The sequence below is a fragment of the Pan troglodytes genome, chromosome 14 (genome assembly GCF_028858775.2).
Source record: "Pan troglodytes isolate AG18354 chromosome 14, NHGRI_mPanTro3-v2.0_pri, whole genome shotgun sequence".
NCBI classification, from domain to species: Eukaryota; Metazoa; Chordata; class Mammalia; order Primates; family Hominidae; genus Pan; species Pan troglodytes.
In genome coordinates this window covers 107,153,553-107,178,435 of record NC_072412.2, presented here as the reverse complement: position 1 = coordinate 107,178,435, position 24,883 = coordinate 107,153,553, and the positions used below count along the sequence as shown (strand labels likewise).

General features: G+C 35.0%; 1 protein-coding gene across 7 annotated transcripts in view; it reads right to left on the bottom strand.

Moving 5' to 3' along the window:
* The window catches only part of ITGBL1 (integrin subunit beta like 1), a 297,260-nt gene that overhangs the window by 150,626 nt on the left and 121,751 nt on the right, over positions 1 to 24,883 (bottom strand). For all 7 annotated transcript variants that reach the window (XM_009427199.5, XM_001150034.4, XM_054665533.2 and 4 more), the window contains one exon: positions 4,399 to 4,545. In XM_009427199.5, the coding sequence (XP_009425474.1) occupies positions 4,399 to 4,545 (147 nt within the window). The remainder of the gene's footprint in view (positions 1 to 4,398; positions 4,546 to 24,883) is intronic.

Below are 24,883 nucleotides of genomic sequence, written 5' to 3'. Positions count from 1 at the left end.
TTCAGAAAACCACACTGTGATATGAAAGGGAAGGATTAATAGAGAGACTTCATAGGCTAATGCAATTTGGGGGAAATGGTCCTGAACTCGGAGGGTGCAAGTGGGTATTAAAAGAAAGACAGGTGAGAATGAGACTGCCAAAGTAAACATGAAAGGCTTAGATATTTCTACAAGAGTAAATGAGACAGAAAAGATTAAATGTAACACTGAATATAAATGTATCTTTTGGCCAATTGCATTTCTGGTAATTTGCCTTGAATACACACCTCCAAAAATATAAAAATATATGTGCACTAGATCATTCTGTGCACTATTATTTACAATCCAAAATACTGACTACTGTCTAAATGCTCAAGCATAAGAGCTTGATTGAATAAATTACATTGCATACATAGAATCCAGTCCTGTGCTTTTGAAAAAATAAAGAGAAGGATTTCTATGAACTGATTTGGAGTGAATTCCAGGAGATTATGTTGAGTCGTAAAAGCAGAGTGCAAAAGAACACATGGAATGAAAGCACAACCATTTGCACAGGAAAAAAATGAGAAATAATAACACACAAATATGTCTATTTATCTTTACACAAAAAGAAATACATGCACAGAGAAGGAAGAGAGCAATAAAGTTGGTTATCTATAAGGTGAGGGTAAGCAGGGTGCAAGGTTTGAGGAAGAGAGGGATGATTCTCTGAGTATACTTTTCTGCATAGTTATGACTTTTAGAAGCATGTTAGTGTACTATACATTATAAAATATATTAATACAGATGGGAAGGAATTATAAAACCTAAAATTGAAAGTGATCTGAAATAAATAAGCTAAATTGTATTTCAAATGAGTACCATAACCACACTAAAAGAGAAGAAAATAAAATAAGTCTGAGTGACTTATGAACACATCATTCAACTACATACCCCAATCTTGGGCATGATTGAGGTACAGTGAGTGGGGGGAAGTAGAGAGGGGTGGACTGCAAATCCTAATCTCTTTTGGTACATTTGCTTGGTTTAGTGGTGTGTCTGCAGCACTTCTAGAAGTAACTAGAGATGTAGTATAGGATTGAGCAAATAAGTATATATGTTGGAGGTATTGGGAGCCAGGGTTCTCCCTGTGAAAATGGGACATGCAAATATGGAATGAAGAAAACAAGAAGTAATCCTGTGAGGTTGGACTGGAATTAGATGCACTGGTGTAAATTCATGATTTCTAAAATATGCATGTATGTGTATGTGTACATGCATATCTGTGTGCAGGTATGTGTATATGTATTTGTGTGTATATGCACAGGCATATATTTACTAGTGTCAAGATAAATTAAAATGGAGACAAGGCCTAAAGAACCCCTGAGCAGACTAAGCCAGTTAGGCCTCATAAATGATCCTAACCTTGCCTGACAGGCAAAAATAAGTGAAACTTAGCTTCAGTTTTTTCTTATAAATGTCTACATTAAAGAAGAACAGAACTTAAGTTTAACCAATCAGAAGCAACCAACAAACTTATAATTATATAACTAGGGACTTTCCAACAGGATAGACTAAATAAGGCAACCATATAACATTAGCCAATCAACAATTTTTCTTTGCTTTCTTTTTCTGTTCACCCTATAAAAGCCTCCCACTTGCATTCCCTCAATGAAGCACCTGAACCACTTCTGATTTGGAGCTGCCTGATTCATGAATCATTGTTTGCTCAGATAAAATAAAAATTGTATTATGCTTCAATCTACTTTTTTGACACAAGCCTATTTGCAGAAAGGGCCAAGAAGCAAATACCCTCCAGTGGAAATAAGTATCCCTGTGCCCACAATTTTTATTCAAATACCATTTTCACTAAAAGGAATCAGGGCTGTTTGGATAAGTGGATGATTCCAAAGGTGCAGTGAAGCAGGTCCAATATGACCCTGGAATATGTTATTATGCCAACAAGTAAAGAATTGCAAAAACAAAACAAAAACAAAAACAAAAGGCAGGCATGTCACAAAAACACAAAAGCTAGCCTGATGGGCTTTAATACCTAATCTGGAAAACTCTGTGCACCAGAATAATTATGTACAAAATGAATAACAAATCAATGAAATAATAAGAATTGTGCTTCTAGACTGATAATAAGTCACTAAGTAAATGAAATATCAAATAACTGGTAAATGAGAGAGGAGGATTCCTGTTTGTGATGGAATCCTGAGTGCCAACTAGTCAATTCGGAGAGAATGTTACAGTTCAGAAATCATCATTTTCCAGTCATCATTGTCAATACTGTGTCAGGTGATTGTCATCAGCGGATGTTAAATCTGGGGTAATTTTAGTGAGGAATGTGATACATGTATGGCTTTAAAGTATTTCCTCATAGAATGCACATTTGTGAAGAGGGTAAGTCAGAAATAACACAGTTAAGACACCAGCCAACACCTTGACCAGCTCATCAAAACTGACATCACCAATATGAGCAGATGGACATCATGTGCTTCCAGATGAAACATTTTGAGAACACAAAACCATTTCTCTAGTGTTTTACCTAAGAATATGTATTATGAATCTAATCATGGCAGGGGAGACATCAGACAAATCCAAGATAAGTACACTTTTCTTTTAATAAAATGGGGACAACTTTCTTCACAAGTTTCAATGCTCTAAAGCCAAAGTCTGTGGAAATGACCCAGATTAAAGAAGACTAAAGAGAGATATAAACATAACATTTTCAATAGTCTGAATCCTGTAAGGAGAGGAAAACGCTATACAGGATATTACTGGGTCACTTGACTAAACCAGGTTATGAATAAAGGTATTGCATCCATGCTTAAAAAATGAGAGAGTACAGATGTCCTAGAAATGCGTTTATATTGTATCAAATATGTTTTATCATCTACTGAAACACTTCTGTATGTTTTCTCCTTTAAGATATGTTAATGTGGTGAATTACATGTTTAGATTCCTTAATATTAAACATCTTTAGAATCCTAGACTACCATATTTGATTATAATGTTCTTTAAAAAAAAACCCTAAATTTGATTTGCAAACAATAAATAAATAAATCCCAAAATAGATTTCAAACCCAAAACAGAATTCAAGTCTTGTTACTGAAACAAGTTTGAAAAGAATAATTTTTTCAAGATGAAAGACGCTATGGGGCATGCGCGCGCGCGCGCGTGTGTGTGTGTGTATGGAGGGGTGGGTGTTATGAATTGGAAGTAGAGAAGTGTGTGTGTGTGTGTGTGTGTGTGTGTGTTTGGAGGGGTGGGTGTTATGAATTGGAAGTAGAGAAATCCTACTAAGAAGAAAGAAAGACTGAAGTGCTAGAGAAATATGAGAACATCATGAACACAGAAAGGGACCTAACTGCTAAGACCATTTGTCATGACCCCCGACGGATCCACTCACACCTCGCTTTGGATATGGTCTGATTCCTATCAGCAAAACACCTTTAACTGAGCTCAGTCTAAAACACACAATCTGTTGCAATCAGACTGTGGGGAATTCTCAGCTCTGGTTAGAGATGGGCCCTACCAACAATGTGAGCTTCAGGAAGAAAGGTACTCATTCATGAAGTCAAATCCTCACCTTTAGCATTTAGAGCAATGGGTCACACACTCATCTATATTAAAATCACCCAGAGAGCTTTAAAAAAACCACCAACGTCAAGGCCACACACCAAAGCACTTGAAACAGAACCTCTGGTGTACTACATGAGAACTGACAGTTTATTCCTTTCTCCTTGGGATGCTGATGTTCAACCACGGTTGAGAAAATCTGATTTTGAGGCTTCACCTGCCCAAATGTAAAAAGAATATTTAATTACGGTAACACTCGCTAAATACCATTGAAACCTAAACTGCAACTCTTTTATATGATTTTGCTAATAAATTTTAACAGCATCGCTACAATTTTGTAAAAAATATTTTCAAATAACTTCTATGAAATAAAAAATATTTTGATCAAACAAAAAATCTTTCTGTGACTATATCCTTCAAAGAGCTTTATAACCAGTATATCTGAAACTTCTATCAAATTTAAAGTATTTGGTTCTATTTTGCGAAGGTAAAAATTCAAAGCACCCGTGATCTGTAACAGAAAATAATTAAGTCGGTTTATATAAATCCTTTTTAACAGATGTAATCCGGTATTCAATATCATGGCTCACAATTTACATAAAATGTTGTTGGGGTGTTGTTTCCAGTGAATATCCTGCTAGAAGGAGGCATTTGGAACAGCTGGAAAGCATCAAACTTGCCAGTCTCAGCAAGATGGCATTTTTTTTCTATTGATTTATCTGAATTTCACTTCTAAAAAACATACTCAAAAGCAGACTCACTCTGAGATTCAACATTTCTCCACGCCCACATATTTCCATTAAAAACAAAATTTGATTATTCCACTTAACAATTTTCACAGGGTATACTTCTTACCTGCATTAGAGCAGATGATGTCTTGTGAATTCTTGCACATTTGGTTACTTTTCTTCTTTGTCAAGTCACAGTTAGTTGGGTACTGGCAAGCATCCCCATACCATCCCTGGTCACACTTGCACTTGCCACAGTCACACTTACCATGGCCTGGGGATTGAACAACATCTAGTCAGACTCAAATTGTTTTCCAAAGATAACCACTACTGTAACACATACTCTTAACAGTGACATTGATTTGGGACTGAGCTATAATAAATTGAAACTCATGTATATCACAGTGGCTGAGGGGTAATGCTATTATATAAAATGCAATGGAATATGAAAATTTTATTTCAATAATCAACCGATAAATTATAAAAACATTAATTTATAAAGACATTAGGATAATACATAAAAAAGCCTAATAAATCACAGGGTCAGAAAATTCAGCGCTGAAAAACCATTCTATCCAGCATCTCAGTATTTAAGAGACAAAAGTCCAACGAAAAAATACTTCTAGTTTACTGTATTTTACATAACACATTAAACCACAAACCATGAATAAAGACTCTTACATGAAACTCTACTAAACTAAACACTGGCCTTACTGTTAACTCGAATTAAGCATGTAATGAAATTTATGGATAAATTAAATACCAACTTCAGTAATATGGACATAAAATACGTATATATTTTGTTTCATATTCATCTGCCTCCACATAAATTTCTCAATCTTTAATGTTCTCAATAGTCATTTTGCTTTAATGCATGTTGTTTTCATTGTTGTGATCAGTAATGTTATTAAGTCCTGCTTGATGAAGCCTACAAATGTTTTTATTGATTGCACATTAGTCTGACAGAAGTGCAAAACATGTGCAGTACTTGGTCCTTGTCCTCAAAGAATGTACAAACTTCAAAGTCAAGGCTAATATACAAAGAAGCTGATGTGATTGTCAGCCAGAAGTGATTGTCACCTTGAGTTAAACTGAGCGATAAAGTCTATGACCTATAGACATAACAGCGGAGACTTTCTGGACTTCCTTGACTGTTAACTGGCCCTTGAAAGTTGAGCAGATTTTGAATGGGTTACAGGAAGAGTGTACATATATTACTCAATACAATACTACTATGTCTAAATGCCTAAAATTCATAGGCCACATGAAGTCATTGATCTGATTCAACATGGTAGCTGAAATCCAAGGGATAAGGTCCAGATGGTTGGTCAGTATGAATGGCTTGGAGGCTGCCCATTTGGGCATGTTTGGCAGAGCCTGAATCTGTGATTGGTTGTGACTTTAAAACTGCTCTTTATGTGGACCAGTCCATGTAAATGTTCCTATTTCTGTTGCATTTATAAAATTAATTATTCTATTTTATAACCAAAACCTTGCAAGTATTTTATTAGGAATTCATTCTATTCAGCACACATTACTCCCTCAAATTGACTGCATCATTTTGCATTCCTGCCTGGCCCTACAAAATATTGTCAATCTTGCCCAACTTGGTATCATTTTTAAGCATAAGTGATCTCACCTGTCAACCACCTAGCCTATTTATAAAAGCATTAAGCCAAATTCTTGCAGTGGTTAAGGCTCTTTGATAAATCAACTATCTTGGAAACTGTGTTGACTCTTTAATAACATTAATGTATTTGGTTGAACCATATGGAATTGCCGCTTTCATAAGTTGAATATCAGTTGTTTCTTATGGTTCCACACCAATAAACAGTAAAGAAAATAGAAATGATTTAGAAGATAAAGCATTATGGTAGCAGTAATTTGGTGAATCAGGAATAAAAGACTACTCAATGTGATTTTTAAAATTTTATATTAAATAGGACATCTTAGATCCTAAAGTATACACAGTAGAGATGGGAAATAATTTGTGGGTCAAAGGAACATCTTTTTAAAGGTGAGATGGTTAAAAATAGAAAGAAAGGGGGAAAATAAACAAAATGTATACAGGATAGGGAGAGATCCATCCCTTCCAAATTGACCCAATGAAGCATCAATAGAAGCAATATTCTAAGTTGCTTATCCCCTGAAGTGAGTTCATGGAGGCTCAGTTTCATGAAACTCTCTTCACAGAAGATTCTAGGGTAAAATAAACAGAAAAGAGTCTGCTATCTTCTGTTCTAATGTGTCACGATATATATCAGCACACTAATGAGCCTCATATGTCCTATCATGAAAAATATTTTTAATTTTTTTAGCTTAGAATTTGCAAAACTTTGGCTACGAGGCCCCTTTTCTCATAACCTGTATTAGCATCTTAGGCACATGCTTAGACTAACACTGTGTCAGACACTGTAATGTGTTTTCAGCTTCTTCCTTAGCATCTGTTTGGAGGCAAAGATGACAGCTAATGTCAGACAGGGCCACCTGCCTTTGCATTCTTTCTAAGCTTTATGCCCAGTAAGGGTTCCATGATTCATTTTCTTCCATTTAGGAAAACTCATTGAATAGGAATTGATTTCTGACTGTCAAGAATTATCAAATAGCCTGTGTAACCTTGTTTAAAGATAAATATATATTTAAAAATAGTATTCAGATTATTGTTTACAATTTTTTCTAAGGTTAGTAAGAGCTTTAGCAGACCTCAGGGGATTAGGTTGCTATATTATTGTGGCAAGGTAATCTCCATTACAGTGTCAATAACATGGCTTCAAAAAACACCTCATTTTTCAAAATAATTTATTTGTTATGTGTTAGTTTCCTGAATCTTCCATAACAAAGCACCACAAACTTGGTGGCTTAAAAAAACAGAAATTTATTCTCTCACAGTGATGAAGACTGGAACCTGAAATCGGGTTGGTTAGTTCTGGAGGACCTGAGGGAGAAACTGTTCCATGCCTCTCTCTCAGTTGCTGGTGGTTGCAGGTAATCTTGGGCATTTCCTGGCTTGTGGCAGTGTAACTCTGCTCTGATGATACTGCATATACTTTCATATGCTTATTTGCAATACATCTATCTTCTTTTTTTAAATTTTATTATTATTATACTTTAAGTTTTAGGGACATCTATCTTCTTTTGCCCATTTTTGTATTGAAATTTCAGAGTCATTTTTTATATATGACTATATAACATATATAATTATATATACATATATGTACATATACACATACATATATACCTGTGTTTCTATATATATGTTAAAAATTTATATATACATGTGTATGCATGTTTATCCTGGATGCAAGTTCATTGTCATATATATGTATATATGAAAACATATATATATATCAACATATACACATATATACATGCATATCCAGGATACATATATATGTACATAAATTGTTATATATACATATATGTACGGATATATATGTATATAAATTGTTGTATATACATATATATGTGCGTATCTCCTGGATAGAAGTTCATTGTCACAAATGTAATTTGCAAATATTCTCTCCCAATTTGTGACTTGCCTTTTGTTCTATTAACAGTATCTTTTGAAGAGTAAAAGGTTTTGATCTTAATTAAATCCAATTTATCAAGTTTTTTCTTTAATAGTGGTTTTTGTAGTATCTACTTGAAAAACCTTTGCCTAACTCTAGGCTTATTCTTGTGCTACAACCACAGTCTTGATTACCCTAATTTATAGTAAGTATGGAAATCAAGTATTCTGAGAACTCCAACTTTGTTCTTTTTAAAAAATTATTTCGGCTCTTGTAGTTCCTTTGATTTTCTATATAAAGTCTAGAATCAGTATGTTGACATCAGCAAAAAAGCTTGCACAGATTTTGATAGGGATTGCATTGAATCTATAGATAAAAGTAGAGAGAATTGCCATCTTAACAATATTTAGTCTGTGACTACAGTGAAATACATTGGTTGATTTTTTAATGTTGTACCAGCCTTGCATCTTGAGACATACCTCATTTGGTTGGTAGTAAGTATTATATTTTTATGTATTTCTTCATATAGTGGATTCCATTTGCTAATATTCTATTAAAGATTTGGTGTTCTATGTTTATAAATCATACTGGCATGCAGTTTTGTTTGTTGTAAGGTCTTCGTCTACTTTTAGGATAAGGAAAATTTTGCCCTAATGAAATGATTTGAAATATATTCTCTAATCTCCTAGTTTTTGGAAGAGGTAGTATAGAATCAGCATTATTTTATCCTTAACGGTTTGGTAGAATTTGCTAGTAAAATCATCGGAGCCTAGAATATTCATTTTTACAAATGTTTAACTATGATTCACTTTGCTTGACCAATATTGGCTATTCAAGTCATCTATTTCTTTTTAATTGATTTTTGGCAGATTGTGTCTTTCAAGGACTTGGCCTATTTCATTTAAATTCCTGAACTTAACAGGCATAGACTTGCTTATATCATAAGCTTACTATCTTTTTAACATGCATAGTGTTGGATATTATGTATGCTGTTTCATGCTGATGCTGGTAATATTTGTATGTCCCGTATGTTTCTTGATCAGTCTGCTTAAAAATAAATCAATTTTATTGTTATTTTCAAATAATCAGCTTTTGGTTTTATTGATTTTCTTTATTGTTTTTCTCTTTTCAATTTCACTATTTTTTTCTCTAATCTTTATTATTTTCTTCCTTCTCCTGTCTTTGGATTTAATTAGGTCTTTTTTTTCTATTTTCTAGGGTAGAAGTATAAATTAATTTTAAACACTTCTTCTGTTCTAATATAAACATTTAATTCTGTAAATTTTTCTCTAAGTACTATGTTAGCTGCAATCCACAAATTTTTGATATGTTATATTTTAATTTTCATTCAGTTAAATATTTTTATTTATAAATTATTTTATTTTCATTCATTAAAATATTTTTAATATCCTTTGAGATTTCCTATTAACCTATGGGTTATGTAGAAGGGTGTTGTTCAAATTTTTTTCAGATCTATTTCTGTAATTTCTAGTTTAATCACATTATTATATGATAATACAGTTTCTTTTAAATTTCTGAAGGCTTCTATTATGACCCAGAAGATGATCTATCTTGTTCAATTTTCCTTGTGCATTTTAAAATAATGTATCTTCCGCTGTTCTATAAATGTCAATTTGGTCAAGCTGGTAATAGTTTTGTTCAGGTTCTCTATATCCTCACTAATTTTCTATCTACTTGTTCTGTCGACTATGAGAAAGGAGTATTGACATTGACTACAATTGTGGATTTTTTCCCCTTTCAGTCGGCCTTTTTTTAAATTTATGTATTTTGAAATGCTTTATGTGTATATATACTTAGCATTTTAAAACTTAGGATATAATTACTTTTTCATTGTGTAATATCTCTCTTTATCCTTGATATTATTTCTTGTCCTAAAGCCTACTTTGTCTATCATCAGTATAGTTGATCCAGTATTCATTTGACGGGTGTTTGCATAGAATACCTTTCCCATTCATTTATATTTAACCTGTCAATGTCTTAAAGTCATTTCTTATAGATTAGTCGTGTCTCAGTTTTTATACAACCTGACAATCTCTATCTTTTAACTGGTGAGTTTAAAGAGATCACATTTAACATGATTTTTTACATTGCTGGATATAAATCTACCAACTTTCTAAGCAATTTTTATTAGCTTTATCAGTTCTTGTTTTTGCCTCTTTTTTCTGCTTTGTTTTGTTTATTGAGCATTATTTTTTATTCTATTTCCTCTGCTATTTGTATACTTTGATTTTTAGTGGTTGTCCTAATGTATACATTATATATCTTTAATCAACCAGAGTTTACATTCAAATAATATTGTACCACTTTATATGTAATTCTAGTAACTTAAAACATTAAATTCCCAGCTCTTTCCTCCCATTCTTTGTGCCATTTTATTTTTGCATAAACACACACAGATTTCCTATAGACACACAATCTACTGCCATTAATTTTGTTTTAGACAGTCAGTTATTTTTAGAGCAACTAAAAATAAAACTATAATGCTATTACACTTTAATTTATTCCATTTTCATTGCTCTTCATTTCTTTGTGTAGATTCAAGTTTGTCAAGTATCACATTCCTTTTGTCTAAAGAACTTCCTTTACATTTATTTAGGGTAGGTCTGCTGTAATGAATAGCCTCATAAAAATCCTTAATTGTTTTCATTTCTGGAATATACTTTTTGCTGGATATAGAATTCAATGCTAACATTTATTTCTTTCAGGCCTTCAAAGACGTCTCTCCATTTTCCCCACGCTTGCATGGTTTCTGACAAGAAGTCCCCTGTCATTAGTATCTTTGTTCCTCTGCATATGTTTCTTTTTCTGTAACTGCCTGTAAGAGTTTCTGTTTGTTTTTGTGTTCGGTAATTTGAAAATGATAAGTCCACCTCTTTGTTTTTGTGTGATATGTTTTCTTCGTTATTTATCTATGTCGAGCTTTCATTTATTTATGTTCCTGTTTCCTTCCCATAGCTGCCATGGATACTTACAAGTGCCCTAAGAGCAAGGAGATGTATTACCCTTTCCCCGACAGTGAAAGATTTTGTTTTATAGGGGAAACAGGTACTAAATGTCTGGATAGTTTCATGACCATCCTGGAGGAGTTGCTCCTCTCTTCCTTGAGTTCCCCACTTCCTGGATCTGTTTTCAAAAGCATCTTCCAGTCCTTTCTGTGCGAGCTCAGTAGGATTTATAGATACAAATCTGAAGAGGGTGTGGGCTCTCTCAAATTCTGCAGCACCCGGGGCTTCATGCTCATTCACGAGGGCATACTTGGCCGCTACCAACTTTCCCATCACCCTTCTCAGCACCTAATTATGTCTACCCAGCTAAGCCCGAGCTCATTTCTCTCCCTTCATCTGCCTATCTATCTCCAGATTTGGGGCCAGTTGCTTTTCCTGTGACTTCAGATCTTGGATGAATTCAGAAACACATGGGGATTTTTAATTTGTCCCACTTTTCTTCAGTGTAAGAATGGGAATCACACTTTGTAACTTTCTACATCCCTAAGTGGAAACCAAAATCTTACAGACACTTTGCAAATAAGTTCATCAAGGGTAAAGAATAACTATAGCTCCCATCCCCAAAACCTGTGATGCTACACAGCCCTGCATTTACATGTATATTGGAAATAAACAATTATAGCTCAGAGATTGTAAATACAAAAAAAGGATAATTTGAGTTACTTGTATTTGTCTTCTTAACCACTTGGAATGTTTACTTGTTTTACATTTTAAAACAGCATACAGAGGGATGTAATGCGTAACTTTTGAGGTAAGTGCAAATTTTTGTTCATATATAAATTATTTAACTTAATTTTGCAATATCTTTTAAAAGTAAATGTATTATTCTACATACACTGTTACTTATTTTAAGACTAAAAAACAAATTTAAAAATCTGATTGTCAATTATCTCTTCATGATTATTACTGGCAACAATTTTATCACATAGAGAAGGATGGGTATTAAAAATTTATTCTCTCTGTGCATCTGATAAGCTAGGTGTACCACTGCTACAGCCTCATGATAACCTTGAAATAGGGGTATTTTAATTTGAACACTTAGTTGACTCTGCCAGCTAAAATTCATTTGCTTTGTTCAAATATGTAAATTCCAAAAACCTGTTTTGTGTCCTATTTTCCAGTGTATTCAAATATGCTCAGTTTATAACAGATAAACTCAATTTTTCTCTAGTCATTTTTGAGCCACCATAGATTCCTAAGCCTTCTCTAGTAATAAGAAACAAAAAAACAATGTAACATCTAGAATTCTAAGAAAAGATTGTGAAAGAATTCTTTATCTGATAGTACAATTATTTCATGATTTGAGATAGAAACTTCACCATTTTTAAGACAGGGCACCAGTCCCTGGCTTGCTTCTCAAGCTGAGAAAAAAAATGTTCCTTAGGTATTTCTGCTTTTCATTCCTGAGAGCATTTTCATGTGGACAACGGAAGAATATAGAGGGTTCCACTGCCTCGAAATTAAAAGGTTTCCACTCTTGTCCTGCCTGGACACTAACTAGCCATGTAATCTTGAAGGAAAATAAAAAAGAAGAGAAGAAAGGGAATCTAATAATTATTGGCTTCCAGTACTATGGTAAGTACTTTATGCAAGCTAGTCTGATTTTCATAATGAGCCAGTGAGATGGGCTTTGTTTTTCCATTCTACAAGTGAGAAGACTGAGCAGAGTTTAAGTAGTTTGGTTTGGCTCAAGGTCACATAGCTGGTAAGCTCAAAAGCTATGTTTTTCCCATGACAGCCAACATTATCTGTTTAGTTCTGGAATTTAGCAATGGACTTGAAAGGACTCTTTTGCTGTAGGAAAAGTGGTGTTAGTAAAAGCTATGGATTGGTTGTTGGATAGCGCTGGTTTTATTTTTACTGCTTCCTTTGAAACACACATGCTTAGAATTGGATTATTCACAATCCTTGGTGAAAGAACTATAACAGTAAATTATTGAACTTCATGATTTAAAATTGAATAATGCTAAAACTACATGAAATAATTCAGAAATCCAGTCATGAAATTTTTCTTGACCTACTTCACTGTATTCACGTGCAAAATTAAGAGATTGGATTGAATAGCCCCAAGATTCCCTTCATCTGCAAAATCCCATACTATATCCTCAATTATTTTCTTTTTCTCACAACAAAGTAGTATTTTCAAATTGGGCACTCAATCTATTAAAACAAGGGGGTGACAGACATCAATTAATTGTGATCAGATCTTGTTTGCTACTAAAAGCAACCATGACCAGTTAAAATGCTATGTGTCATTCAGAGTATCCATTAAAGTATTGCAGATAATCATGATATGTTTATTGTTAAGGTGTGTTTGCATTAATGCTACTAAAATTAGGGGGTTTTCTAATAACCTGTGACTAAAGGATGAAATTGAACTTATAGTAAAGCAAAACACAGTATTTTGGCTGAACTTAGAAAATTTTATAAAGTCAAACATATATTCATGTATCAAATTCATGAAAGTTATATAAACACCACACACACACACACACACACACACAAATACAAACACACAAGCACTAGTTTGGGATTCAGGAAACCTCTAGGTGTTAGTATAGATTACGTCACTGCTAGCTCTGTGGCCTTCAGCCAGATGGTTAATCTTTTAATTTTTCTGGTCCCAATATTTTTGTCTGGTAAATTAAAAATGTATATGAGATCAGAATTTCTTCAGGGAGGCAAGGCATGTCCCTTTAAGAGGGTATCAGAATTATCTTCCTCTGCCATTTCATCCATGTAAATCCCAAAAACTTGGTGACCCTTTCCCTACCAGAGAATCCATGATAATAAAAGAGAGTATGGCATATCTCAGGTGTCCTGAGAAGGGAACGAGAGAAAGGGAAGACCACTAGATTTGATGACAGACATTCTCCGTTCTCTTTGTCACCTTCTAGCTTTCTGTTCTAAGACTCTATTTGTCAGAAATCTTTTTAAAAAAATTTAGATTCAGGGGGTAGCAGTGCATGTTTGTTACATGGGTATATTGCCTAATGGTGGGGACTGAGCTTCTAGTGTACCCATCATCCAAATAATGAACATTATATCCAAAAGGTAACCTTCCAACCTCCACCTTCTCCCTCCCTCCCCGTTTCTGGAGTCCCCAGTATCTTATGTCTATCTTTATGTCCCTGTGTACTCATTGTTTAGCTCATTCTCTTGTAAGTGAGAACATGCAATATCTGATTTTCTGCTGTATCAGAAATCTTTAAAGATTCCTCCACCTCTTTTGCAATAAAAGCAATCCTTGCTTTAGTTTCCTCCTTGCTCTTTTACCTTCTCGTTAGGCTTCTTTTTTTTTTTTTTTTTTTTTTTTTGAGACGGAGTTTTGCTCTGTCTCCCAGGCTGGAGTAGCGCGATCTCGGCTCACTGCAACCTCCACCTCCCGAATTCAAGCAATTCTCCTGCCTTAGTCTCACAAGTAGCTGGGATTACAGGAGTGCATCACCATGCCTGGCTAATTTTTGTATTTTTAGTAGAAACATCGTTTCACCATTTTAGCCAGGATGGTCTCAATCTCCTGACCTCATGATCCGCCCACCTCGGCCTCCCAAAGTGCTGGGATTACAGGCATGAGCCACCGTGCCCGGCCCCTCATGAGGCATTTTATTTAAGAGTGTCTGTTAGCATCGGACACATCAAATGACAGAAGCCTCTCAAGCCTGAGAACGTAACATCTACCAATATTTATTGGTCAGTGGAAGTGAACTTGATAATCAAACAGGAATCCAAGACTCTTGAAATGTTGTATCCAGAATAGGAGACCCGAGATAAGTGAAACCTCCCCAGTTTTACTGAAAAAAAAATATGCATCTTCACAAATCACTCTTATTTCCTCCCTCACTGTAGAGGAAGGAAACTAAGTCACATCTAGAATTCTAAGAAAAGATTGTGAAAGAATTCTTTATCTGATATTATAATTATTGCATGGTTTGAGATAGAAACTTGACCATTTTTAATACAGGGGCACAAGGAATCTGGTTAAATGAAGAACGACATGCACATTTATATGTGCATATATGTGTGTCTATGTATTCACATATGTATGTAAGCATATGCCAAGGAGATCAGCAAGGCTATAAACTTTATCTTTTAAATGGCGACTCAAAGTAAAAGCACTGTGTAATGAGATGATATTTAACATGCCTTCCAGTGTTGAAAATGTTTTTCAGAAATCTTGAATGTGCATCTTTGATAAACATTAATAATATTCTTCATCTGACAGTGCTGCGTTCTTCATCCGACAGTGCTGCGTTCTTCATCCTAAGTTCCACTGGTTGCCTAAGGAAAAATCTCTGCCCACAGCCTTATTCCTTATGCCCCAGCAGGAGCTGTGCATCAGCATGGCACCGCTCTGTCTGTCCCCTGAGGAGGGATAAGGCAGGGCTGTGGAGTGCAGGCTCCAATGACAGACTGCTTGACTCAAATTCTGCTTGTATGACTTGCTCACTATGTAACTTTAGGCAACTATTTAATCCATCATATTAGTTTCCTAAGAACTGCCATAACAAAGTCCCACAAATTGAGTAACTCCAGACAACAAAAATGTTTTGTCTCATATTTCTGGAGACTAGAAGTCCAAAACCAAGGTGTGAACAGGACCAGGGTCTCTTGAGACTCTGAGTAGAATCCTTCATTGCCTTATTTTGGCTTCTGGCAGTGACCTACATTTCTTGGAGTTTCTCAGCTCACAGTTGCATCACTCAGATCTTTGCCTCTCCAATCACTCCAATTACATGGCCTTCTCCAGTCATGTCTCTGTATCTCTTTTCTTCTTCTACTTTTTTTTTTTTTTTGAGATGGAATTTCCCTCTTGTTGCCCAGGCTGGAGTGCAATGGCACAATCTCGGCTCACCACAACCTCCGCCTCTGGAGTTCAAGCAATTCTGCCTCAGCCTCCCGAGTAGCTGGGATTACAGGCATGTGCCACCACCCCTGGCTAATTTTGTATTTTTAGTAGTGACAGGGTTTCTCCATGTTGGTCAGGCTGGTCTCGAACTCCCGACCTCAGGGGATCCGCCTGCCTCGGCCTCCCAAAGTGCTGGGATTACAGGCGTGAGCCACCGTGCCCAGCTTCTTTTCTTCTTCTTATAAGGATACCAGCCATATCAGATTAAGGACCCACTCTACTCCAGTATGATCTCAACTTAATAAATTATCTCTGCAAGGACCAATTTCCAAATAAGATCACATCCTGAGGTACTGGGTGTTAGAACTTCAACACATCTTTTGGGGAGACCCAGTTCAACTCATAACACCTCTCATTATCTCTGTGTCTTCCTTTGTGAAAAAGGAGCTAATGATAGCCCCTCTCCCATAGAGCTGTTAAATGTATGGAATGAGTCAGTATACACAAAGCACTTAGAACACTGCTTATCAGTCAAATCATAGCTATTACTATCCACACTGAAAGTGTTTGGAGACCAGGTTGCCCTAACACAACTGTCTTGACCATCACAACCCTAAACTTACATGAAGAAGTACTTTTTTTTTTTTTTTTTTTTTTTTTTTTTTTTTTTTTTTTTTATTATACTTTAAGTTTTAGGGTACATGTGCACATTGTGCAGGTTAGTTACATATGTATACATGTGCCATGCTGGTGCGCTGCACCCACTAACTCGTCATCTAGCATTAGGTATATCTCCCAATGCTTTTGCAGAATGAAATAAAGGACATTAAGTGTAAATTCTGAGTCTGAGTCCTTCTCTCATATAGCACACAAAAATCCCTGATCAAATACTAATAGTGCGTCTGGGTTACAGAGATAAGAAATTTTCCTGGAGAATGTCCACAAAACTAACAGACAAACCTACTAACAGATGAATTCAAAACCAACTGGAGCCAGATAAGAATTTAAAGACTTTAAAGTGCTAACCAATGTTTTATCTATATAAAACACACACACACACACACACACAAAACACTTAAATACATGCATATATATACACATACATATATGTAGATACTTAAATACATGCATATATATTTTCTTGTGTGCGTTGTCTGTGTATTATTTTAAGATTCCTAAATGCCACCCCTTCCCATATCCATATTATACCTTGACATCAGCTGCCTTTGGAAAAGCAACAGAAACATAACCAACAGCAAAAATTCATTTTTCTGTGTTTTTCATCTTCAGAGCAAAGGTCCTGATACAAACTGGTGGTTTCCAAAATATAGAGCCCTCGTTGAGGGAGTACAAAAAAAAAATATTTGGGATACAAGAAGAAAACACTAGAATTAATACATATCCTTATTTTTGTTTTATCTTTAAAAATGTTTATTTTGTACATTTTATGTGCACAACATATTGACGTAAAATACGCCTATATAAATTATAAATGAATATGCATGTATGTGTAAATTTCACTTTTGATGTGTAATCAAAAAAGTTTTGAATTGATGTAAGCTTAGATTTGCAAAGCTATAAGAAAAATTCTATTTTTTAAGCTGGGTGATGAACACACAATATTAATATTGTCACTTTTTATACTTTATGATAATATTTCACTCAAAAATTTAAAAAAGGAAAAAACACATGTCAGAAACAGTCTTTCTATAAGCAGTAATATTAAAGATGTTGTTTAACTATGATGTTGTTTTGGGATTTCAGTGAAATCAAGAGATGTTACAACTCATAGTATCCTAACACATTCATAAGTCACTGCCTGGGGGAAGACAGAGTAATACTAATCTTTGCAACCTGAGGGGCTGTGAAGAGCCAATAGAATGTAATTAATGACTATTTAAATGAAAAGGACACTATTATTCAGAAAAATGTGATGCCAGTATGAGAAATGCATAGAAAAGCTATGAATTGTGTGGCACTCCACAAAAGGGCCCTGTCCCCTGCCCCACCCCAGGAGGGGTGGAGTACAGACAGGGAAAGACAGAGTCTCAGGTCCAAACTGCATATCCCTGGAGAGTTGCAAATTTTCTCTGAATCATCTCAGAACAATTTCAACAGAATAAGGCACTTGTGGCTGTTAGGGCCACACATGCCTGACATAGGCCACCAAATGTTCCACAGACCCAGCATGGCTCAGGAGAACAACCATAATTGCTTCAAAGGAAGGTTGCTGTCTGAAGAGGACCTATGGTGAGAACAAGTAGATGGGCCCACAAGGACTGCCCACCATTGACCACATGGCAAATACAGATGCCATCGTGTAAGATAGCAGCTAGAGAAATGAGACATAAGCAGGGACCAGGCGACAGTGGCAAAGCCCTGTGAACTGTGAATAGTTTACTCCCAAGGATTATTGTCTTGACTCCAGGGAAAATCCACATTGATTGAGAGCAACCTAAATGGAATTTAATAACATTCTGTCATCAGCGGACTGAGAGCTGTTATGGGCTAAGTTGTGTCCTCCTACAATTCATATATTGAAAACTTAGACCCCAGTACCACTGAATGTAACCTTATTTGGAAATAGGGTGGTTGTAGATAGAATTAGTTGAGATCACACTGGATTAGGTGGGCCCTTAATCTGATATGACTGTTATCCTTATAAAAAGGGGAAACCTCGGCCGGGCACAGCGGGGGCTCATGCCTGTAATCCCACAACTTTGGGAGGCCGAGACAGGAGGATCACCTGAGGTTGGGAGTTCGAGACCAGCCTGACCAACATGGAGAAAACCCGTCTCTACTAAAAATACAAAATTAGCTGAGTGTGGTGGTGCATGCCTGTAATCCCAGCTACTTGGGAGGTTGAGGCAGTTGAATTGCTTGAACCTGGAAGGCAGATGTTGCGGTGAGCCGAGATCGTGCCATTGGACTTCTGCCTGGGCAATGAGAGAAACTCTGTCTCAGAAAAAGGGGGGAAATATGGACACAGCGGCAGGCACACCGAGAATGCCTTGTGAAGATGAAGGCAGGGATCGGGGCAATGTGTCTACAAGCCAAGGGTCATCAGCCGCCAGAAGCTCCCAAGGGAGTATAGAACAGAGCCTCTCTCATAACCCTCAGGAGGAACCAAGTCTGCCAACACCTTGATCTCAGCCTTCTGGTCTCCAGAACATTGTGACAAAAAATTTCTGTAATTCAAAACCATCCCGTTTGTGGCACTCTGTTATAGTAGCCCTTGCAAACCAAGGCAGAAACTCAAGGTACAGTCTTCAAAAATTGTAGGAAAATGAAGGTATATCATTTTGCGTTTCTGAGTTTGCAGTTTCAAAAAGTAATTGCCACACATTGACATATTAATGCATTTTAATATATATGCTTAAGAGGTGACCTCATAAATGAGGGTTGAAATTTACATGAATCTTGGGAGAAATAATTAAATCTGAATACTGTACCTGACGTACCCAGGGCCATCCTGAAAATTACATCAGAAGGCAAAAAGTTCTTAACAAAAGTATATATTTCTCCTTGCTAACATGTGTCTAAAGGCAGTAGGAAAGAAAAGCAATAGAAATCTCCCATATAATGAAACACACAGCTGAGGCAATCACTAAGTAACAGGCCAAATGTCTCTCCATGACTTCTCTTTCTAATTCTACTTGGGATTCCTCCATTCCCCAAAGTTTGTTGTCTAAAAAACAAGGCCACTTTCTTTGTCTGAAAAAAATGTCAGTCCTCTCCTACTAACAACATTGCATCACTGAATTCCAGTGGGCTGTGTAAAGAATCCCCCACACAAAGCTTACAAATTATGCCTGAGGAGAAGACGTTTCATAGACAGAGAGAACATTTTTACTGCTCCTTCAAATAAATTTGTGAAATGGCTAACACAAAGATTACCAATAATCATCTTATGATCTACAAATGTTATGATCACTCAATTCTTTGGAATGTTATTTTCTCCTCGCCCAACTGAAAAGGAAAAGATTGCAATAATTTATTTTTCTTTCCTTCTCACTCAGTTCAAAATTAACAAACATTTATATTTTGAGTTAACTTTATTGTAAATCCTCTAATTGCAATGACTTTTCTATTAACTCTAACTCCCTAGGGAACCTCCACTGTAAGCTGTTGTAAAGTGGGTAGTTAATAAACATTATTGACAGTTTGCTTGATCTGACTTAAAACAAGGAAATTATTCTCTTGAAAGCCAATAGAAGGACTTGAAGGCAAGAGTTTTCCTACAAAACAAGATCAGCTATCACAAAAACATCTGCACTTGGCATGGAGACTAAAGTGAGTTCATTGCTATTTATTCTTAAAAACTTCATAACTCGTGAAGTAGCTCACAAGATTTACAAAGCAATTCATGGACAAGGGAGAAATATTTCAAATGAGTTGTTACTTTTGATTCTATTAAAAAAAAAACACCTAGATCAGTAGACAGAAAAATTAAATTGAGAATAAACATAAGTCAAGCAATATTTTGCAGGATATGATACTCTCTCTCTGTTCTGATGCCCCTGTCTCATTTCTTGAGGACTAAACACCGGACACAGTTCATTCAACAAGTAGAACTCTCATAGAAATCATGTATTTTGGTAAAGGGACTGCAAACTGTACTCAGGTGTGCAATTAAGGAAAGGTTGCTAGAGTGGCCAGTATGCACAGCTGTTTTGAAGCCATTTAAAACCAAGGAGCTTGGAGATTGAGGAAAGAGCATGACAACAGTGGTGGCAATCACTTCGACAAAAAGGAATATCTTCCCATGAAAATATTATCAGTTCAAAACTCACCACCCCCATCAAGGCTGCCCTCCCTGCTCTTGACCCATGGGCTATATCACCCCGCATTCTGAAAGTCTGTCATGATAGATAATCTTCACTTAGTTTTACATTTACAAACTATCTCATTTTTAATCATTCTAGATAATACATCTTGTCTTCCTTTCTGCATTGGCATACCAATATTTACTTTGGAAAATAGCTTTACCAAGTTTATAATGCATAAAATAACATAAGCATATGTTAATCTTCTGAGTTAAAAATCACTTTGACCTGCAAAATGGCATGAAAAACAGAAAACATAATCATCCTCACTTCTAGAAAAGGAAATTCTTGGTGAATGTCTTTTCATGATTCCTCCAAATTTTTAGCCAATCTCTCAAGTCACTTACCCAGCTCAGGTACCCTGGAGCTGAGGAGCAAGACAGAAATCCCCTCCCTTCCTGAACTTCCTTCCTGATCCATCTTGCTCCCTTTTCTCCAGCCCCCAAGGCCATGTCTAGGTCCATTCCTTTCAAGGAGCCTTGACTTCTTTGCCTTCTGGTTCTTTGGGTCCCGAATTCCTCTCTCTTCTCTATTTCAACCTTGGCTTCATTTTCGATACCTCCCCTTAAACCATACAACTGAGCAAGTGTCTCCTGTTCTTCACAAAATATAATCAGTACTATATTAGGCGAAGGTAGGTTTCATTCCAAGTCTCACCCTTTATTTACAATCAGATTTTATTCCCACCATCCTACTGACATTTCTCTAAGATAAACTAATATGCTTTTCACTGCTTAGTTCAATTGCCTGTTAAATCCTTACCTCATTTGTTGCTTCTTTGTCTTTTGACAACTTCTCCTCTTTCTCCTACCCTCCCCATCCTCCTCTGTATCTTCACCCCTCTCCATCATGCCTACATGATGACAGGGGGTCAGCAAAATCCATACACCCCAATGCATCCAAGAAGCGATGAAGCAAATAAAAGAACAAGACAGGAACATGTATTCTGAAGAATGTTAATTAAACCTAAAGATATTCTTCACATGACTGAATCACACTAAGTTTTAAGTAGGCTTGAACTAAGTTATGTTTTATTAAGTTTTGTTCTATTTTTTTTCCTGGCATTCAGTGAGCAGTTGAAAAATAGGAAGAAAGCTCATGAGAAACATCAGAGAAAATAGAAAGGAATTAAAAGAAATATTTCCTTTGCACATTCAAGATAAAGAATGTGAAGTTTAATCTTCCACAAGCACACACTTATCAGTTTTCTTAAATTTATTACTCTACCATACATACTGCTCTGAGCCTTGATTTATTTTTCCACCTACAATATATCTTGGAGAACTTTTGTTGAGAACTGTGAAAGGGGACTGGGATTAGATTTCACCTTACTTTCAAACTAACAAATTAGCCTGCCACAGTTTCACAGATTCTGGCAGAAGACATGAGACTCTTGAATCAGCGTCAAGGGGCTTTATAATGGCAAGATCAGTAACTGGAATATCAATTTGAGATAGTTATCAAGCTTCACTTCCCAAAAGGCAACACAATGAGAACCAAGTGGTGTTTGAACATGCAGTTGGTTGTGTTCCAGGAGAGGAACCCTCAGGATAGGGGGTCCCTGCTCTTTCACAGTGGGCAGTAAGTATTCCTGACCTTTGCCCCAGAAGGAGACAGTAGTTTATTATATTATGCTATAAATATACTCTTTTTCTCCAGAGGGAAGCACCATGTCTGTCTTCCCAGGCTGTTCTCTGAACAAACAGCCATGAAAAGATAGTCTGGAACAAAATTAGTCAGGGCCTATGTTGACAAAAATATGCAAACACAAGAGGCCCATAGAGAATTTTCTCCCAATATCTAAACATATCTATATCCCAGCTCATAGAAAAAGACTTATTCTTTTGAATAGATGCATAATTTGTGACTATATAAAGTATATAGCCATAATCATCTAGCAGTCCTTTATTAACTAACTAGTTTTTGACCATTTACCACTACAAATTATATCATCATAAATATTCTTCCTTACAGGAGCATCTTTGTGCAGAAGTGTGACTAGACCTCTGAGATCAATTATTATATGTGGAATTTATGGATGAAAGCTATGTATATCAATACATTGTTAATAGATATAGCCAGATTTGTTTTCAAAGTTATATTAAATTTATTTTCACCGACAATGTGTAAGAATACACTTACCAACACATAACAAAAAAAAATTACCAAATAACTTGTGTCAATCTTGGCACTGAAAATTATACTGGATATTTTCACTGACATGTGTCAACTGTGAATAACATTCAAAATCTCATTGGTTTATAAATCGTTTTTGTTATATAAAAAATCTTTTAAAAAATTTTCTTAGAAGTTCTCCTCATATATTTGGCTTATTTTCTACTGAGTCTTGAACATTTTCATTATTTTTCTGGGCATTCAATTCTGTATGCTGTTTTCAGCCTTTTACTTCCATCATGTTGCAGCCATTTTTCAGTTTATTTTTGATCTTTCGACTTTTAATAAATGGCATTTTTCCATAAAATTTTAATATTGCTTGAAAATTATTTAATTTATGAATTCTAAGTTTTGTGACATATATAAAGTTTCTCACACTCCTAAATCATATGATCAAATTTTCTTATGCTTTCTTCTTGAAAGTTTGATTTTATGCATAAATCTGGAAATTTTATACTGTAAGATAATATGGTTACTGTCCATAAATATGGACATAAAATATGGTTATCATATGTCCATAAAATATGGTTACTGTCCATATTTATTTTTTCCATATGGCTAGACAGGTTTTTGAAGGACCATTAATTAACAACTTATTTCTTCCTCATTTATTTAAAGTCACCTTTGTTAAATACTACATTCCTGAATATTTATCTTTTTCTCAACTCTGTATAATCTTATGTTGATATCTGCTGATCTCAATTTATGCGTGAATTCATGTGTGACTGCCAGACTTTTAAATGTTCAAGTGTAATAATGTATTTTTAAAAAATAATTGGTAGGTCTGATGTCCCTTTTGTATTCTTCATTTTAAGCCTTTATTTTTCAACTCAGCTTATTTAATTACAAAAATAAATCTTGGAATTTCTTGGAGAGAGTAGTTAATCACATTAAACATAAAGATTAATGTAAGGTAAATTCACAGATATACAATAATTTATAATATAGAAACAGTTTGTCAATTTCAATAAATTGTCTACTATATTCTCTTATTAATTCTAATAATCCTTTTGTTTCAGATATTTTGTTTTCTTTTGCTTTAGCTATATAATAAGATCTTTTTCAAGTTAATGATAGTTAAATAGTGAAGACAATTTTTTACTTATTTTGTTATTTTCCCTTCTATGTATAAAACAATGTTTAAAATGATAACAGACATGGATATATGTTTCTTATTCTTCACTTAAATGCACTAAACTTAATGCTGCTTTTTGGGGAAGACTATGATATGCATTCTTTTCATATATAGAAAATATTCACCCATTTTAAATTATTGTCATACATTTAAGGCATAGATTAAGATAAATTTTGTTAAATAGCTTTTCAATCTCTGTAGAAATGATCACAGGATTTTTAAAGTAGATCGATCTCTCAATATGGAAAATGATATTAAAAGATACTAAGATTAAGCCAGCCTTCCCTCTTTTGTACTGATACCATTGGTAATAGCATAGTATCCTTAAACATGCTGTTATTTCTATCTGTTAATACATTACTCAAAGGCTTAAAAATCCAGTGAGTTTGGTATAGTGTTTTGTATTGTCATATTTATCTGGGGATATAGTCAATGTTTTGCAGCCTTGAAGAATAAACTTTGGAAATTGACCTTCTTTTCTACATTCTAAAAGAATTTAAGAAGGAACTAAACTTATTCTTAAAAGTTTTATAATATTTATCTGTGAAACACTTTGTCTTGTTTTAAGCACTTGGTGGTGACAGGACTTTTAAACATCTAAAATGGTAACTATGGTTAATAGACCTTTTTAGAGTTTGCTTTATCTCTTTTTGTGTGTGTGTGTATATATGTGTATATATATGTGTGTGTGTATATATATGTGTGTGTATATATATATACACACACACAGAGATATATACATATATTTAATGTAAGAAAGCATTTTTTCTTTTTCCTTTTCATTGTTGTGGGTGCATAATAGGTATATGTATTTATAGGGTGCCTGAGATATTTTGACACAGGCATCCAACGCATAATAGTCATATCAGGGTAAATGCAGATCTATCACCTCAAACATTTATCCTTCCTTTCTCCGTATTAAAAACAATCCAATATTTTAGTTATTTAAAAATGTACAACAAATTATTTTTGACTGTAGCCATCCTGTTGAGCTGTCAAAAACTAGATCTTATTTGTTCTATGTAATTATATTTTTGTACCCATTAACCATCTCCAGTTCCCTCCCCACTACCCTTCCCAGACATCCATTTC